The sequence below is a fragment of the Gossypium arboreum genome, chromosome 11 (assembly GCF_025698485.1).
Source record: "Gossypium arboreum isolate Shixiya-1 chromosome 11, ASM2569848v2, whole genome shotgun sequence".
In the NCBI taxonomy this organism is placed as follows: domain Eukaryota; kingdom Viridiplantae; phylum Streptophyta; class Magnoliopsida; order Malvales; family Malvaceae; genus Gossypium; species Gossypium arboreum.
Window position 1 is genome coordinate 7,243,129 of NC_069080.1, and position 19,773 is coordinate 7,262,901.

The window sequence follows — 19,773 nt, forward strand, 5'->3', positions numbered from 1 at the left end:
TTTCAGAAACAAACCAACAACGCCATTTGGCATTGCAGATTGGTTAATGAGGCTCATTGTGTGAAAGGGAACATAATATTGTCTAGTCATAAAAATGGTATTGCAGATTGCTGTGAAGCTCCTGCTGGTATTGCAAATGATTTGTGCAGTCAATCAATTATCATGTAGTTGGTATAAATGGCAGTTTAGAAGGAATATCAGTAGTATTTCTCCATATCTGAGATGGATGATTTCAAGGAGGTTGTAGCAGCTGGTAATGATGTCTTTTCAGAGCAATAGAGACAACGCTGGTAAGAATGCTTTAAAAGGTCAAAATGGATTTGAAGAAATCTTTAACAAAAACTGCCATAAGAAGTGTGATGGCACAACCAGATGATATTCCTCAAACAGGACAGCTTCTTGAGCGATGTACAGTAACTCATCGGGATGGCTTCGGCGGCAGCAGTAATGAACCTGCAGTGGCATCCATGTCCACTTCTGAGAAAGCTTCCCCATCAGTGCCCCGGACTGTGGAGCCACAAGTGCTTTGATAGGGCTGAAACATATGGCATCTGAAAACGAGGATGAGTAGAAGTAAGAATCGTACTACTGACGCTGCCCTCCCGTCAGATATGGAGACCATGTTAATTTGAGAATCGTTGGTGATGAAGAAAAGACAGTTGACAACAGTGTGGTTGAACCCTCGGAAACATTCCAAAACCATTTAACCAGCTACTGAAGTTGCAGCTATAGAAACTGACAATTCTAATGACAAGGAACTTCTAAGCACTAAACTTTATACAACTAAATCTGAACTTGATGGAAAATGTGTGCAAATGGAGATCGACCAACGGGTGATTGATGATTAGAATTTGTGCTGATACCACTGCAGTCAGTGCTGCCTCTGACAAACAATAGATTGATAGCATTTTGCACAGCAGTTCCTTATTTTCTTTCTTTCTACATGTAATTGTGTTGTTATTCAGCTACTTTAAAATTTTGAGTAGTGTAATAAGCCAACTAATTATCTCCAATTGTACCCAACAACTGCCAAAATCATGCCGTTTCCGTTGGGTTAACAAACTTGGACCCAACTTGAAGAAGTGATCTTCAGTTTCTGTCGCTGTCTTCTTGCGCAAGTTTACGATAGAGGAAGAGAGGGTAGTTGTAGAGTTGCAGGCACGGTTTGGGAACAAATGGGCCAAAAATGCTACGTATCTTGCTTCGAAGGAACACGTATTCATTCCATCATTACATTCTCATGCCCGTCATAGTAACCGAGAACAAGGAAACTCGTCTTGAGTTTAACGTATTAACTAATTCTTCAGCCACAAAGTTGACTTTGCCCCCATATATTATGGTCGAACATATCCGCATCAAGACTACAACTTTCACAATGATTTAACAGTAACAATGGCATTATCCAATCAAGGAACAGAAATTGTTTCCCTTCATCACTTTCACGGCATCTCAATCTGCACTGTCAGCAAACAAAACAGGGGAAGAAAAAGACAGTTTCATACTGATATTTGTTGAATCCATGTCATCTTAATACAAAGTATGTTAATGTAAAGGAAAGCCGACGCATCAAGAGGAAGACTGAGGTATGCTTCAGATGAAATCAGAGTCATCTCCTTCGTGGTTGAAGGCAAAGAATCTATGACACTACCATTGACAAAATCATTAAAGTTGCTACTCTGCAATATAAGTTACCCCAGTCTGGCCACTTTCTGTAAGCACCTCGAAGTTTCCAGCACTGAATGACTCATTTTTCAAAGAAACTTGTCTTGTAAGTTCTGAATAAGCACAATAATCTACTTCAATCACATCAGTGTCCTCCTTGAATGCAGAAACTGAAACTCCAACCCCTTCCCCTGCCATAGGATATGTATGGCGACTTCAATAGAAATAGAATGACATTGTTTAAAATCGACGGGGCAAAGGTAAAAAATTGGGCCAAATATGCAGGACAAAGTGAATAATCAACATATTGTTGTCTAATATCGAAGAATGTAGCTTACCATGTGTCACTAACAGCAAGTTTTGTGATGGGTATTTATCCGCTAGTGCCTTAATAATTCGTTCATATCTGCTCCTTGCATCCCACACTGTCTCTTCCCATTGCGGCAACTGTGATTTTCAGACGAAGAAGTTGAATCAGGCAGATTAAACATCGTCAAGCTACACCGACAAAAATCTTAAGTTGTAGGAAAAAGGAAATAGATAAAAACGCACTGCAAATAGCCAAATGCTACCTCTTTATAAACTGGTTCCACCGTAGGATCTACCGTGCCACTTGGTAACAGAGCCTCGAGCTGTGGAACATCGAAACGAAAGATTCCGTCTTTGGGCGCAACATCAATCCTAATTGCTGTTTTATTTAGCATCTCACACAGCCCGTATTCTATTGAAACCTGTAAAATACAACAAAATGGGCTCAAGCATAGAGATGAAGAAAGAAAAATTGCTCAAATTATGAATTAAATATTAAATAGGTATCGAATTTCAGAACTCCTGATTTTGTTATTAAATTATTAGTACAATTTGACAAGTAAAATAAAAAACCTAGCTCATATTTACGATTTGACCAGATGTTCTTAAATATGCTTACGATTTGATCTAATTTGATCAGATCTGGATGATAGTTTGGGATGTTTAGTGCCAAAAGGAAAAAAGTGGGAAAAGTTGTTTTGACCTGACCTTGACTCTGGAGGGGTCGATGGCAATGACGTCATTGGATGACTTGGCATTAGGATCGTCATCGACGGAGCAAAGGGCAGCCACAACCTCGGAGGCAGTCTGGATGCAGCGGAGGAAGGGAGAGACGAAGACTCGGTGGATTGGGAAAGGTAGCCGGGTTCGAAACTCACGGCCCGTGCCAAAAGCCCTGTTTAGGCCATTCTGTATGAGCGGCGGATCCCACGGTCTGTCGGCCGTCTTTTCCCACTCTTGATCGAAGTTGTCCAAACGGTCGCCGTGCCTCATTACCAACACGTTCTGCTGATAAGTTTTTGTGCCCGAGGGATCCATCGATGTCGCCATAAGGTTTAGCTTTCTCCAAGGAATCAAAGGTTTTTTGCGTCTGCAAATGGAGATTGGAGTTCGGAAAGAAGCAATGAAGCAGTTGCACAATCCTGTTCTCCCCATGCTTAACTTCCCTTGTTATAGTCGTCGTTTTCCTATATTTTTTTAATAAGACATCGATTAAAATATGGAGATCCTGGGAAAAAAACATGCTTTTTATTTTTTTTTTTGTGGAACCCTATGCGTGCACCATTAGGTAATGTAAGAGCGTCTTCCTGGGAAGCTGCAAAAGGCTAGTGTGGATTTGTGGTGAAAACGAAATAGTTTTCATGGCGAGATATTTTCTGCAAATGAGGTTGGGATAACACGACATGTGTGGGGTGGTTTGCTTGTTCTCTTGTACTCATCTCTTGCATGGAGTTGAATTTACCCATTGAAATGTAAAAAATAAAAGTTGAATTATTATTTTTTAACAACATTACATTGTGACAGCTCGATTTGTAATCCACATTTACTTAATAATAATTTTTTTTGAATTTTCTAAGGATGGGCTCACTAAATTTCTGAGGCTCATTCAAAACACAGCAAGTGTGAGGGAAATAAGAAGGATAACTGGGTTTGCAAGAATCCAAGAGCATTTGGATGGTTCAGGGATGTTGGATTCTTTTTTTTTTTTGGTATAAAAACAAGATAAAACCTACTGAATGCAGAACACAAACTTAACTTCTTGTCTAATGCATTTGGAGAAACCTGTCCTCTTCATGTGTGTTACATATAGGTGCAATTCATGCACAGCTAGCTTTATGAATATTGGTTATTAAGAGCAAAAGGTACAAACACTAAGGCCAATGCCTATGAAAAATTAAGAAGTTAGAGTTGATACGCAATTTTATAGCCCCCAGCTTCTACTTTTTCAGCCTTGGTATCCAACAATAAAAAGAATGCTTGTATTTTGAAGGCGTAGTGAGCCAGCGGAACATCCCTTTTGAACAACAACAATTAATGTATATACTTAGCTGCTGGGGCAACATTTCAGGACATCAAGTTCAAGATTGGTAGACTACTTGTATACGATGTTAATAAAAGCCAACTTAATTGGATTAAAAAAAGTTTTTGACTTAAACTATCATGATTGAATGAATGACTTAAATTGATAAAATCTTTAACATTAACATATAAATATCCTTAAGATTTAATTATTTTTGTATCCATTAATATTTGAATTGCGATTTACAAAATAATTTTTACATTTAATAAATGCTGCTACACCTAGAACTGTCCACTGCTGAGTAAATTAAACAAATTGGCCATGAAAGGACAATATCTTGTAAATAACGGTTCAATAACTTAGAATCACGAGCCCCTCTATTTAAATGACAAGTGCACTGCATTAATCTAGCAATGGTATGATTAATTTTTAAATTTTAAAAAAGGGATAAAATGTGGTATTAATTCATGATTTTGTAATTAAAAGTAAAGAAATGAATAATTTAAATAAAAAAATAAATAGATGAAGAAATAAATATATAATGGGTATTATTATTGGTCCAATAGATAAAAAAAAAAAAAAAAAACATAGTAAACATATCTGTGGTAGTTACTTTTTGCACCAGGTTGTTTATATCCATGTCCATGCTTAATGGGTGCATGCTCCATGCTAATGTTATCTAGGGTTGACATAGATTTTAGTGAGAAATATCGGATTGTAGTGGTTCCAACTTCTAATATGCTGAACTCTTGAGTTATACTATTCTCTTCCATTTTGTGACCATTACTAATGACTAACGAGACTGGTCGTGTTGATTAACTTAGAGCCTGACGTAGTAATAGTAATTAATTATGTTGTTGGACATCTACCGTGATTGTAATAAATGAAAGTGAAAGTGAATATTTTTCAAATATTTCAACCAATTAGTATGGAACAACATCATTATAATAATAGCAACACCAAATACCTTAGTAGCTGAAAGTGAATTTTTCCTTAAGAGAGAATTATACTAAAATACCAATCAAAATTGATCTCAAATAATAAAACACTTGTGATTAAAAAAAAAAAACAAATATCTTATTTATATCCTAGTTTGGCAATAGCATGTTTCTTTCCTGTGTACGATGCGGTTACGTTTCAGCCATCAATTCTGACCAATCTGATGGCTGGGTGGGCTGCTGTAAGCCGCCAAAGTTGTTATAGTGTAACATCAATCGTCCGATATTTAAATTGCACGGTGAAGATGTCTTGTTTACAACCCTAACGTTTTTATCTATGGTCTCTCCGTTTTTGAAATCGTGTGCCATTGCCACCAATTAGCACGTAACACCTCACCGTTATTCCCCCAGGAAGGGAACTTTCAACTGTACTTTCCCCACCCACTATTGCTACTGCCAATCCCCAAACTAGCTCTGATATTGAAGTAAAGCCGGTTAAGCTGAAGTGGTAACAACAAAAAGAAGAGTGAAAATAAAATTTTAATTTTCTTTAATTGAAGATATCCACCCCAAGTAAAACTCCTCTGCGATTTGTGAGGAGAAACTTGAGGGGACGAATCTTGCTCTACCTTGATTTTCTCTCGCAAAAAATTCTCAAACTTGTTTTTAACGTTAGCTGAATACTATCGCTCATTTCTTCCCGCAGAACCCTAATCGGTGAGTTTCTTAGTTTTGCTATTCCTACTTAACTGCTTTCGATCTTTTGTTTTTGTTCTTTGCCATGCTGATGAGCTTTATGATTGTTTAGAAGTAGATATATATATTTTAAAATTGATAGCTTCTTTATTAGATTGTTTTGAGTTAGGGGTTTTGTTTTATTCCTTAAATTGGGTTTGCATCGCTTATTTCTTTTCTCCAAACCCTAACCGGTAAGTGTCCTAGTTTTGTTGTGGTTAAAGTTAAACTGTTTTGGGTCTTTCATTTTTTTTTGTTCGTCATGACTCACGAGTCTTTATTGTTTGGAAATTTAAATTTTTGTATAAATTTAGTGGCTTTGAATCAGACTTTTGTTTTTATTTCTTAATTGGAATTTGTATTACATCATATATAACTGTTCATTTAGAATTTGGACTAGTTTGTAGTAGATTGATTTTTATATTATTCGACGCAGATAACTGAAGCCATTTAATCATGTTTGGGCGTGTTCCAAAAAAATCTGATAACACCAAGTTTTATGAAGTACTTGGGGTTCCCAAAAGTGCAAGTCAGGATGAATTAAAGAAGGCTTATAAGAAAGCTGCAATTAAGAATCATCCAGATAAAGGTGGAGACCCCGAGAAGGTAAGGATAAAACAATCTTTCATCCAAGGTTACATCTTTATTATTCTTTTAAGCTTGAGTATATTTGATCATGAAATATATTTGGCAGATTCTTGGATGTGCTTTTGGTTTTCCTTTTAAAAGCACGAGAGAATAAAACTTACAGCTTTTGTTTTATGTACATAATTTCCGAAGATATATTATGCAAGTAAAATTATAAGGAATTGGGTTTGGGTTTGAGTTTGACTTTTCTCCCCGTAACACTATTTTCTGATACTTCTTCCCAGTTTAAGGAACTGGCTCATGCTTATGAAGTTCTTAGTGACCCAGAGAAGAGAGACATATATGATCAATATGGTGAAGATGCTCTTAAAGAGGGAATGGGAGGAGGCGGTTCTTCTCACAACCCATTTGACATATTTGAGTCATTTTTTGGTGGGGGAGCCTTTGGTGGTAAGAAATGGTTTTGTTTTCCTTTTTGTATTTTTCTTTTTTGATTGAACTTTATGATAAAGGTAGTTCCATTTCAAATTTCAATCACAAGTCTTTTTAATACATAGGCGGTGGTAGCTCGAGAGGAAGAAGGCAGAAGCGAGGTGAAGATGTGGTGCATGCTCTTAAAGTTTCTCTGGAAGAATTGTACAATGGGACAGCAAAAAAGCTCTCTCTTTCCAGGAACGCAATATGCAGTAAATGTAAAGGGTATGTCTACCATCACAGCTACTTCTACAGTTAACTGGACTTTCTTTATGGAAAATGTTAACCTCTGATGTCTTCTTGTAATTGCCCGTCATCTCTCTTTTTTGTTTATAATGTTCTATTTACCTGCTTGAAAAGATCTCATGTCTCTGAAGAAATTATTCACATCTGATATCTTCTTGTAATTACCCCTAAGTTCTCTTTGTTGTGTATAATGTTCTTCTATTTTTGTGCTTGGAAAGATTTCATGGAACCCGGGAAATTATATTGATTGATGTTGTCTGTTTAGTTCTTACTAAAACCTGTACTTGTTTTCTTTTCATTGTGGTCTTCTACAAGTTTTGGTGTTGATGCTCTTTGGTACCTTTACTCCTATGTAGTAACTTGTTGTGAGTCTTTCACTGAAGTTTTTTTTGTCTTCCCTCTCTGCTCTATGACCTATATCCTCGTATGCAGAGAACCTATATGACTGGTTTGATTACATTTATTCACTTGCATCCTGAAAATTTTCAGGAAAGGTTCAAAGAGTGGAGCCTCCTCTAGATGTTATGGTTGCCAGGGCACAGGAATGAAAATTACAACACGGCAGATTGGACTGGGCATGATCCAACAGATGCAGCATGTTTGTCCTGAATGTAGAGGCTCAGGTATTTAAATTTGGATCTTCTTTTTCTTCGGCTTGGTTCTCATTTTATGTAGGATTTATGTACTCAGATTCATTCACTTCCTTGCAGGTGAGATGATCAGTGATCGGGATAGATGCCCACAGTGCAAAGGGAACAAGGTTACTCAGGAAAAGAAGGTGCTGGAAGTACATATTGAGAAAGGAATGAGAGATGGTCAGAAAATTACATTTGAGGGACAAGCTGATGAGGCTGTAAGTGAAGTACTTTTGTCTTTTAAGTAACAATTTTCTAGTATTTTGAGCTTGACCGTTTTCTTTTGCATCATTTGCAGCCAGATACAATAACTGGAGACATTGTTTTTGTATTGGAACAAAAGAAACACCCCAAATTTGATAGGAAATTTGGGGACGACCTTTATGTTGACCACAATCTCAGTTTGACAGAGGCTCTATGTGGGTTTCAGTTTGCCCTGACTCACCTTGATGGCAGGCAGCTCTTAATTAAATCGAACCCTGGCGAGGTCATTAAGCCTGGTAAAATCCCTGTGCATATTTAGTTATATGTCAGAACCACCTTTCAAGTTGACATCATATTCACTCAACTTTCTCTTCCCTTGCTTGAAAATTTAGGTCAATACAAGGCTATCAATGATGAAGGTATGCCTCACCATCAGAGACCTTTCATGAAGGGCAAGCTAGTCATCCAGTTCCATGTTATTTTCCCAGAATCTGGGGTATTTTCACCTGAGCAATGCCGGAAGATCGAGAGTATATTGCCCATGAGGCCTAGTAAGCATTTGACAGACATGGAGCTTGATGACTGTGAAGAGACTACTTTGCATGATGTCAGTGCTGAGGAGGTAAAGAGGCGGAAGGAACGACAGCATAGGCACCGTGAAGCTTATGATGAAGATGACGATGACGATGAGTCAGCACCAAGAGTGCAATGTGCCCAGCAGTAAGAAATGTTTGCGTTCAATGTTTTGCCCCTCTTATTTTATAGCAGCAGCTAGCTTAGATAACTACATAGCCCAGAACTTGTATGCGGTTTTGTCTGCAACCAGCACATTAAATTGGTGTTTTGTCTCTTTATTTTTTATTGTTGCGTTCATCTCAGCATCTTGCGTTATTTTATCACAGTTTTCCTCGACATTTCAAGGATCTATCTACTATGTTCAGATGCTATATTTGATGATTATTAGATGTAAGTTTCTTGGAATGCCTACTTCAAATTGTTGAACCTTACTGTCCAAAACAGGATTTTTCAACCTTTGCTGCATGTTATTTCGAATTTATGGACTGAGGCGCAGCCGGAAAATGCTAATTACGCTTTGAACATGCAAAGGCGAGGCTGGTTTAAACTTGGCGGTCCACTTTTGGAATGATATATGAAATATAAACTTTAAATATTTTTAAGTAATTAATTTAAATTACTTATAAAATTAATGATTTCAATGACAAAATATTTACTCAACTTTCAATTTACTTTCGGAAAATAATAAATTAGTCACCATTAATCATTTACGTGCTAGATGGAGAGGGTGGTGGTAGGGGAGAGAGAGAAGGATGGAAAATGGTAATTCTATTATATCTGTAACGAAAAATGGCTAATAATGATTTATTTGTTATTTTTTGAAAGTTTAATGCTTGTTTTATTATTGAGATAAAAGTTAAGTGACTTTACCAAAAATTAAATATAATAATAAATGTGATTTAAATAATTTAATATAATTAATGATATTTAAATAATTTAATATATTAATATATAAAATATAAATTAATCTAATTTTATATACCTTTTACATAGTTAATATAAATAAAGACATTTTGATAATTTTTACTCCTAAAAGTAAAAGTTAAAAGCCCATAAATTTCAACTTTTATATTTTGGATGAAAAACACCTTTTACCATATTTTAACCATAATAGTTAAGTGTTTTTATTGTTTTAAGTGGAGAAATATTTTAATGTCAACTCCAACATTTAACTCTCATTTTCATTTTAAAATATAATATACTTTATCAATACACGCATCATTTATTACACTAAAATACCTATTTAGTATCTATTTTTTCACTTTATTTATCAAACATGTTGAAATCTAACTTAACAAAAATAAAACAGAGTGGACGGCAAAAGTGCGTGGCATTTACATGGAAATTTAAAAATAAAAGTTAAAATTTAATTCTCAAGAATCTATGATAACGTTTAAATAAAAATAATTAGATAGAATTTGATTCATCATACTAGAGTTGAGATAAAGGCAAAACTCATATTTGAACCCACCCCATCAGAGTAACAATAAACGGGGACTTGGAATCGTTTGTTGGCTACATTCTTATCTCTTTGGAGTTCAACACATCTTGGGCTCTTCTTCACATCATTTTTTATGTACCCAAAAACAAAAGCAAATTATAAACCACTAAATCAGGAAAGTTTCTAAATAAATAAATTTTTTAAAACAATTTAAAATTTGTCAAAACTCTTTCAAAAAGGATATTCAGTTCAAGAAATAATTGTATGAAATAGAAATATTATTTATTTTCAGTAGTTTAATGCTGCATCAGTAATTTTATCCTGAATTTTATGATGAAAATTTTAAAATTCAAGATATAAATACTAATATGACATTAAACTGTTGAAAAAGAAATACAAATGACATGATATCACTTCTTAGCATCAAAATCTTTATAACTTGAAATGAATTATTGCAAAAAAAAAAAACCCACAATTTTAGAGGCACATATTTTTATTTTTATGATCATGTCATTAAAAATTTCACAATTTATCAATTTAACTTACAAGATTCTTATTAAAGACAACATAAAGTAAAATATGTTAAGCAAATGATGCTCTCTCTTTTCTTTTATCTCCTTATTATTGTTATGTTATTCAATTTTATTCAATTTTAATATTTATATTCATAACTTATTAAAAACATGTATAGAAAAGCACATAATTGAATAATTACATAAAATATAAATTTTAACATTTTTATACAATACTTAGAACTATTCATAATTCCTCCGAATTCTTAAATAAGAGGATAACTCTTTAATATATAATTTTTGATGCAATACCTAGAACTACAGATAGCCCATCTCCAACCCTTAAATTGGAGTATAATGCGTTTCATCGCACTTGAACTCACTTCCTCTTATACTAACAACAATATCAATACCAATCAAACTAATACTCAATTGACATAATTTATATAAAAAATAAAACAAAATAAACATGCTTGCATTGAATAAATACTCAAATTACATTAAACAATTACTAATTCATATGCGTCCATTAAAAATTTTGGATTTCTATCACTCTCCGAAGACTGATATATCGGTTATTAATTTAACACTAAACTTTTTTTTTTATATAATAATTTGATAGTTAATTTAAGTGGAAAAGAAGTTAGATTATCATTTCCAAATGACAAACAAGTTACATCAAATAATTTATGAACCAATAACAACAACATATGCTTTTCTTTTCAACCAAATACCAATGATAATAATAATAACCCATTGAGGGGCAATTATTCATCATAAACAAGGGGCAATTAGCTGCTATGCCTATGCCTATGCCTATATATCATCCAATCTCTCATCCACTAAAAAGGATAAATTTTAGTAGTTTAATTTAAATAATTGGGAGTAAAATCTATGATTAAGGGTTGATTAATGAAGCATACCTACCAATGGTGAAGCGATATATAATCCATCATGCCATTACTAACTAACAAACAAAGAAGAGAAACTTGAAGTGAAAATATTCCCCATTAGAGTTAAGAAGTGCCATGCTTGCTGTTTGTCCCTTAACTTGATTAGACTGTACTTAAATTGCTTGTGGAGGTGGTTTGGATTAGATTATGTAGGGCAACAGCTTATCTTTCACAATTATTGTGCCATAAATTCTTCTTTATATATTAATGGGAATATGATTAGTTTTAAGCCAATCTTATCTGGTTGCATTAAAATTAACCAATTAACTTCAAGCCCCCAACCATTTTGTGGCTCACCTCAACTAAATTTCATGGAGTCCCCCACCATCAATATCCCACCTACATAACTCACTCAATTTATTAACCCTTTTGTAATTTAACATATTTATCTACTTGGCCATCCTTAAACCATTCATTAAAAAAAAATTAAAGTTGTTTCTGGCGAATCAGTTTTATATTAAGTTTATATATGATATTAATACATTTTATGTTTGTCCAAACTTAAATTATTTGAAATATTAACATTAAAATTTTTCAAACTCGTCCATATTTATAAATAAATAACCTAAGTTTATTTTAAGTAAGTCTATATTATTTTTAGAAAAATATATTCTTTAACTTAATATTTAATAATTTAATATTTTTATTAAAATTTTAAATACAAACAACTTAACATAATTTAATATTTATGTTAATTATATTTTAATTTTATGTGACATAAATTATATAATGTATAAAGATAAAAAAAAGTACAATATATTACAAAAAAAAAATGGGTTGGGTCAAGACAAATTTAGACCTTAAATACTGGAGATCAAATCTTTCTCATATTTTATAAAAGCTTAATTTTTTCCAAAACTTTTCAATATTTTAAGTAAGATTTTAAGCTTGGGGGTAGTCTAAATCTTGAATACGTCTACCTCGACTATTATTTATGTAGCTTTGCAAAGATTTGATAAGATCCAATTGCAGTATTAATCATATTCATAAGGGAGTTCAGAATTTCATTCAAGATGTTTTAGGTGTGCTGATAATCAGGGACGACGCCAAGTAATGGGCAGAGGCTTCAACTCCCAAAATGATGAAATATTAGCTTAGCCCCTCCAAAAATTATAAATTTGTAAGTTAATATAAAGGTAAAATTGCATTTTAACCTTAAAAAAATTATATTTTATCCCTCCAGAATTGATTAAGTATTCGTTTAGTCCCTCCAGAAATTACAAAGTTGTAAGTTAATATAGTGGTGAAATTATATTTTGATCCCTCTCAAAATTTATAATTTAACTCCAGAATCTTAAGAGAAAAATTCTAGCTTTGTCGCTGGTGATAACTCAGTGAATTTATTATTAACCTTCTACTAAGTAAAAAAAAAAAAATCTAGTTGTGGAAGTAGTGATATAGGTAAAGAAAACATGCAATATGGAAGGGACGAAGTGTAAATAAAGGCAATTTGAGAGGTGAAAATTGTGTGAATATTGAGATACGGTATGGCCCAATTGTTAGGTTTTTGATAATTGAAAGTGGTAATAGAAAAATATGAACTTTTTAAAGAGATGGAATAATTGTCTATACTGAAGACGTGGAAGTTCCAAGAAGCTCTGATATCTTGTATTATTAATTTCTGATGGTGGAAGCAGACAAATAAATAAACTTACATTACAAACTTGGGAAAGAAAACATGAAACATGCAGTGTTGCACGAGTGAATGACAGAAGTTAGCTTGATGGGGCTAAGCCCTCTTAACAAAACAATTATAGAATGGCCTCAAAAGTTCTGCAATGTTTTTTCTTTTTATAGGTGGTCCATGTGCCCTTCATTAGGGCTATACATATATCAGAATGTTCTCTTGAAAAATGATAAGGTGGAGAGAAAGTGCTCCATTAAAACAAGACAATACCTGTTAAATCACTTCATTAAGTAAAAATGGGTGTTTTAACGTTTTTACATACATAATTAATTGATTAATTAAAAATTGAGTAACAGGTTGTAAGTAAGTCGAAGGAAGGTTAATTTACTGCCTAGCTACTTGACTAATAATAATACGAAATCTGGAATCAGAGCCTCAGCATCTTGCCTGTATGACCCACTCGCATGTGCTCTCATGTTGATGAATTGTTCTCCCAAACGAGTGTTGTGTGTGTGTATATATATATATGTATATATCCTCCCTTAATACATTCTTCAGATGATGATTAGTAGATTTTATTAGTGTTTAATTATCAAAATCAATATGTGTTTAATTAACTGTTGATTTATATATTATAGGTTAAGAAACAATTTATAAATGAATGCATGGGTGGCATCAGATTTGGTCTTTCCCTTGTAACAGAACCCACATGTTCATTTTACACGACTGCTTTGAAACCAGTTTGACAATCTGTTTATGCTTGGTTTGTTTAATGTATCTTTGTGCAGATCCTATCACAATCATGAGATTTCCATTTCCTAATTTATTTAATTAAGCCATTTATACTACATCAGAGTTTGATGCGTGGTGTTGAATGAACAAAAACAGAGCAGGAACTCTGACCCTTTACAAAATAGACAAATTAAATAATAGTGAGAACTGAGAAAGCTATGGGAGAGAGGCAAGCAGGTCAGGTATCAGACATAGTTGGGCCAAGTTGAAGGCGACATAGCAACCAGCTAACCTATGGCTCACGTACTTTAACTTAGCTCCTTGTGGGTGTTAATTTTCTAAAACCACTTCAATCAGAGCGAGAAATGAAAAGTAAAAAAGAAAAAGAAAAAGAAAAAGAAAAGCATAAATGTGAAAAATCAAAGGAGAGTCTTTGGAGGGCCCTCAGATAACGCTTCATATGTACACTGTACATGGTTTCATTGAGTGCAGGATCTGGCCTACCATTTCCTCATCACTAAAGGCTTGCATGAGAAAAAGAGTTCATATTTAAAGCATAGGAAAGCATATGGAGAGGATTCATATGCCGTCTATTAGTCGAGTGTTCTTTTTTCTTAAAAATAATATTTTTATATGAAAAAAAATAAATAAATTCTCTTTCATTTAAAATTATACAATTCATTAATATTGCATTATTGTTTAAATATAAATCTTATTGATATAAGAAATAACAACAGTCCAAAGCCAAACATGATCTCTAGTAGGTCTAGGCATGCATTTATTCAATTTGCCACATGGGTAGGAAAATAGATGAACTGTAATCGCTTTTGCTATGGACTCATGATTCTTTAATTCTCATTTTAATCCTCCATTTATTTTTAATTTTTAATCATCAAATCTGTATTTCTTTTATTATATCACTCCAAAATATGAAAAAATTAACTTTATTACACATGAATTATTTTGTAAAATACCTCTCAACATTTAATTAATTTTTAAAATTTTAAAAATATTATAAAATCTATTTTAAAATAAAAAATTTTAAAATTATTAAATTTTAAAAAATAATTAAGTACTGGGCATGTCATGTCAACAAAATTAATAGATATTTCTATTTTAGAAAACTTGCCAAAAATGTAAATTTAATAGTTAAAAGAAGTCAAAAAATAAACCAAGGGCTAAAATGATTTTTCTTATAGAATTAGAGGGTAAAAAACATTATGCCTAAATCTTTTCTTTATATTATTATTATTATTATTATTATTAAAAAGGAAAGAAAAAGAAAGAAAAAAGGAAATCTGAATTCATAAAGAATCATATAAGCTCCTAGTCCTATACCACCATGTTATATGTCAATCACTCAAAATTCTTGCTTTACCAACAACAACTACGTCCTCTATCTATCATGGAAAGAGATCATATCAATATTGAGAATGATGCTCATCATAACATGCTAATTAGCTCTTCTTCCGTTACTTCCACCACCGCCACTTCTTCTCCTTCCTCCATGATATACTCGTTTTCGGATTCTGATCATCAAAACGAGAGAAGTTGTTCAAAAAATATTGATAATGAGAAGAAGAAAAGGCAAAGGAGTAGTGATATTGGTGAAGGCAAGAAGCATCCGACATACCGTGGAGTACGCATGAGAAGCTGGGGCAAATGGGTGTCTGAAATCAGAGAACCAAAGAAGAAATCAAGAATATGGCTTGGAACATACCACACAGCTGAAATGGCTGCTCGAGCCCATGATGTAGCTGCACTCGCCATCAAAGGCCGCTCCGCTTACCTCAATTTCCCTCAACTATCTAAACTACTTCCCCGCCCTGCCAGTACCTCCCCCAAGGACGTCCAAGCAGCCGCTTCCCTAGCGGCCGCCTCAACATTTCTCGACACAAGGCGGTGCAACATCGAAGCTGAAGCTGAAGCTAGCAAAGAAGATGAAGTTCCTCCCTCAAATTTGTCGCAAGCTTCAAGTTCACCCTCCATCGATGACGATGATACCTTGTTCGATCTGCCTGATCTCATGATCGATGTCACGGATCGAAGCGACGGATTTGGGTCTTACTCTTCAACATGGCAAATATGTGCAGTCGATGCTGGGTTCCGGATTGAGGAGCCATTCTCCTGGGACTACTACTAGAAAATCAAACAACATATTTCATGATAATATATATGGATTTTTTTTTTATGGTCAATAGCTCTATAACTTCCAAAATTCTTCGTCTGTTTACATAATAATCCACTGCATTCCCTTTGCAGAAGGAAACCAGTCAAGAAAAAAAAACTCGCTTTTCGATCGTGAATTTAGTTTCTTTTCTATTTTGGTTCAAGAAAAAAAAAAAAAAGGAAGTAGCAACAATATCGTCCCAGGTTTTCTACAGTTGATATGAGAGATAAAAAGAGGTTAAATCTCTACTGTAACTATAAGCACAGACGATATATATATATAAACAGTTAATGAATGGCGAGTTTCTTCTTTAATTGGTGACTGTAATTCTCTGCCAACTTTTGTCTTTGTATATTTGTTTAGCAAAATGAGAAATTATTGTCATGAAATTCAGTGCTAATATTAACTTTAAATCTAGTAACCTCAATTAATGCGACATTTAGACTCTAAAAGTAAGTTAACCCTTCCCATACGCCAGTCTGTAGTTGGAAAAGACCCCCAAAACCAAACCCATCATGGGGTGAATGATTTGGAGAGAACACAGTGATTAAAAAAGAATGAAGGGCGATGGAGGGAGTGGATAGTCGTGCTTTTGCCCAACAATAAACCCTTTTCTTTTTGGTGGCATCATTTGGCAGAAGGAAAGCCATGGGGATTCCCAAGATGTGTGGACGTACATGTAGGAGAACCCAGACAAGCTGACAGCATTATCTAACTAAAGTTATTTCCCAATGCCCAAAGGCAAGCCTAGTGCATTAATTATAAATTGGTTAAAAAACACTATTTGTTAGTGACAAATGACATCACCCTATTATCTCAGACAGTATGTGTATTTCTCATCATATAAGTTACACCCAACATTGCCCACCAGACAAAATGTATGGTAAGTGGTAACCCAAAGTCATGTATACGAAGAGAATATAAAACTTAAAGGAACTAAAATCACAAGTATACTCCTATACACTTTCATTGCATGAAGTGAAGGAAAATACAATAATAAGAAGCTAATCATATTTGGCTATAATTTTAGTAATTTTTACGTGCTTTTATTGGAACTTTATGGTTTTGGGAATTAATTTCAGTAACTTCAATGAATGGTATTCACATGTTATGTTATTTACATGCAAAGCACGTTTAATATAAAAGTAGGTGCTACTATTTTTAATACACATTGCCTATAAGGGAGATGCACGGGACCATATATAGCTAACATAGGTTGAAGATATATAGTATATATGAACAATTAAGACAAAAAATAATTGTCAGTCTAAGGTCAATCTTGCACATATGGATCATCTTATTGCTAAAGAAAAGCCACTAAATTACAAAGATAAAAGCAAAAACAGTTAATTAAAATGGGTTTGGAGAGCAATTTATAATTTGACACCATGGTGGATCATGACTTTATTAACTGTAAACCTACTTCTTTAGTAACAGTACGACAGATACCTTGTACGAGGAAAGAACAAATATTTCTTCTCTCTTAGATCTTTAAAGTTATCACTAAGAAATTGCTTTATTCTGCAAGCACTATTGCATGGTTAATCTTTTTTTTTTTTTTTTTTAATGTCTTTCATCAAAAACTTTTTGGTTGTAAGTATGACTGCTGTTGTTGTTTTCTTGGCCATCCATATTTTTAATACATATAACCATATGATTGTGACACTAAGCTGGATGTATTATTTTATATTAGATTATATTATGTTGGGCGAAAGAAATAAATAATTCTATATCAAAAATATATTTATAAAAGATTTATATAATATTTATGAATAAATTTTTGATTGAGTTGATGTCGAGTCTACTTGTAACACCAAGATTAATAAAATATTACATACTTAGAGTAAATTTTTTGGTGAAAACAAAACTTTAAATAATATATATGATTAATTTTAAGAAAGTAAAATATAGAATTAGTTGTTTTAAAGAAGGTAATATTTTCTTTTTTAAAAAACATGTAAATATATATAATAATTTAAATATGATTATAACATGAATACACAAATTATTAAATTTATTTTATTGAAAAATAAACTTGACAACATTCAAGGAACATAATTATTTATAGAGGTGCAAGAGAAAACAAAATACAGGATCCCTGTGTTGTTTGTTTTAAACCTCTCCAGTTTTCCAACATATTTTCTGAATTAATTGAAACATCGGACTGCAATGCATTAGCTAAACGACATATGTTTTTATGTGGGGCGATGAAGTTGGATCAAGTTTGATGTCACGACCTCCGAAATCAGACCACCTCCAATTCCATGAAGACATTAATGATTGTAATTATATGATTAAGGTCGTCTAATTACGAACTATAAAGGGGAAGAAAAAGGAAAAGAGAATCCAACCTGATTTTTCTTGCAAGTTGGTTCATCGATTTGATTTATTATTATTTTATCCCTAAAATCACGAGATGTATAATCTTGATTACTTTTGAACTAGTGTTCCCTTTACTGATATGAGACAGAAGCTTAATCTATCGTATATTTAAGGATTAAAATGCTGACAAGCACGAGGATTGTTTGGACTCCATAATGGAAACTCACATGCATTCTCAATCAACCCATTCCTATCATATTTAACAATTTTTCTTCATTAATATAATATTTGGGTCTTTGGTTTCAAATCTTGGTGTTAGCAATAATATGCTCATGTATGATATTTTGCCCAAAAATTGGTAATGCCAACCTTCATGTGCCCCACCAGCAAATCTTTAGGTTATATATCTGTATTTTGAAGATTAATATTACTCCATAAATTCAAATGTGAACTCCTATTTTTTTTGAAGTGGCAAAATTTATGGAACTACCCACTACTCACACGCCGTAGTTTTTACTCATCAGGGCATTCACAAGCAAAAGATAAATTTGAGAAATTTGTATCATATGAACTCACATACGATAAATTTAGTATCCAAGTCCTCGCATTTGTAACTTCTTTCACAAACTACAATCTTCTTTGTATAAGTTGAGGAATTGATATAATAAATGCAAAAATTATAGATATCTTTTATTTCTTTTTCAAAGAAAGAGCATCCTTAAGAAACAAAACTGATACTCCCTAGTCTTTGTTGGTTATTTTAACCTTTGAGAGAGATGAGAGAGAGAGCATGTGCATGAACTGAAAAGACAGAGACCTATGTTTCCCTTGCATCCAAATTGAAAGGAAACAAACAAACCATTATTATTATTATTATTATTATTATTTAACAAAAAACAAAAGGAAAAGAAAAGCTGTATATCTCCACTGGCTGCAAGCAAAGACATGACGACAGGTTAGCCCTTCTTTTTTTTCTTTTGCAGAAAGCAAAGAAAGAAAAAATGTAACGAATCCTATGTTTTTCAGGGCATTATTGCCTGCTGCCTACAGATAGCAAACAATTAAAGCTTGCAATGGTACTTCAACACCAATGAACCAACATACACGTCAAGTCATAGAGGGATTCACATTGCCGCTTGATTTAGCTGCGTCCATTGGACAACTGACTGGTGGATGATTTGAGTCTGTCTACAAATTTCGTGCTTCTTCCTCTCCCTCTCTTAAGTCTCTTTGCCAAAAAGCTTTGGATAATATTTCTACTTGCACTAACTCATTGACCTACATCTCTCCAAAACATTAACCAGGTTTGGTTCAATTTTCCAAGGCAGGATTCCTCTAAAACCTCTCGCAAAGGGATTAAACCCCAGTAAACCAAAGGAGAATTAAGACCCAATTAACCACCTCTCTGCATTCTTTTATGCAACCTCTAAAACATGGCATGAGAATTGAAATATCCCCGGCTGGCGCACTGCAATCAGGGATGTACCCCTTGAAATTTTCTAAGTTTTTGAATTTTATATATAAATTATTAGGTATTTTAAATTTGGTATCCATATTGTATAACATTCGCTCTTTTAGCCATATTGTATTTCATATAATGTCTTTTAAGCCATAAGGTTATATTTTATA

At 33.4% G+C, this 19,773-nt stretch overlaps 3 protein-coding genes across 3 annotated transcripts; 2 read left to right on the forward strand and 1 right to left on the reverse strand.

The window, feature by feature from the left end:
- Positions 1 to 822: 822 nt before the first annotated feature.
- LOC108459580 (uncharacterized) lies at positions 823 to 3,552 on the reverse strand. Its single transcript, XM_017758970.2, has 4 exons — positions 2,680 to 3,552; positions 2,235 to 2,393; positions 2,001 to 2,109; positions 823 to 1,853 (listed from the first exon to the last, which is right to left on the reverse strand). The coding sequence occupies exons 1-4, from the start codon at positions 3,124 to 3,126 to the stop codon at positions 1,672 to 1,674; spliced, it is 897 nt and encodes a 298-aa protein (XP_017614459.1). The 5' UTR covers positions 3,127 to 3,552; the 3' UTR covers positions 823 to 1,671.
- Positions 3,553 to 5,511: 1,959 nt separating this feature from the next.
- LOC108459579 (dnaJ protein homolog 1-like) lies at positions 5,512 to 8,813 on the forward strand. Its single transcript, XM_017758969.2, has 8 exons — positions 5,512 to 5,646; positions 6,101 to 6,270; positions 6,537 to 6,702; positions 6,810 to 6,951; positions 7,462 to 7,595; positions 7,683 to 7,825; positions 7,906 to 8,107; positions 8,204 to 8,813. Exons 2-8 carry the CDS (start codon positions 6,121 to 6,123, stop codon positions 8,533 to 8,535), a joined length of 1,269 nt encoding a protein of 422 aa, XP_017614458.1. The 5' UTR covers positions 5,512 to 5,646; positions 6,101 to 6,120; the 3' UTR covers positions 8,536 to 8,813.
- Positions 8,814 to 14,926: 6,113 nt separating this feature from the next.
- LOC108459914 (ethylene-responsive transcription factor ERF038-like) lies at positions 14,927 to 16,117 on the forward strand. The gene has a single exon (XM_017759314.2). The coding sequence runs from the start codon at positions 14,995 to 14,997 to the stop codon at positions 15,793 to 15,795; it is 801 nt and encodes a 266-aa protein (XP_017614803.2). The 5' UTR covers positions 14,927 to 14,994; the 3' UTR covers positions 15,796 to 16,117.
- Positions 16,118 to 19,773: the final 3,656 nt, after the last annotated feature.

Excerpts from the sequence above, each read along its gene's own strand:
- LOC108459914 (XM_017759314.2), top strand. The coding sequence starts at position 14,995 with ATGTTATATGTCAATCACTCAAAATTCTTGCTTTACCAACAACAACTA.
- LOC108459579 (XM_017758969.2), top strand. The coding sequence starts at position 6,121 with ATGTTTGGGCGTGTTCCAAAAAAATCTGATAACACCAAGTTTTATGAA. Across the intron at positions 6,703-6,809 it reads TGGTGGGGGAGCCTTTGGTG|GCGGTGGTAGCTCGAGAGGA; the intron begins GTAAGAAATGGT and ends TTTAATACATAG. Across the intron at positions 7,596-7,682 it reads TCCTGAATGTAGAGGCTCAG|GTGAGATGATCAGTGATCGG; the intron begins GTATTTAAATTT and ends ACTTCCTTGCAG.
- LOC108459580 (XM_017758970.2), bottom strand. The coding sequence starts at position 3,126 with ATGGGGAGAACAGGATTGTGCAACTGCTTCATTGCTTCTTTCCGAACT. Across the intron at positions 2,110-2,234 it reads TGGAACCAGTTTATAAAGAG|TTGCCGCAATGGGAAGAGAC; the intron begins GTAGCATTTGGC and ends TGAAAATCACAG. Across the intron at positions 1,854-2,000 it reads CTTGCTGTTAGTGACACATG|GGGAAGGGGTTGGAGTTTCA; the intron begins GTAAGCTACATT and ends ATCCTATGGCAG.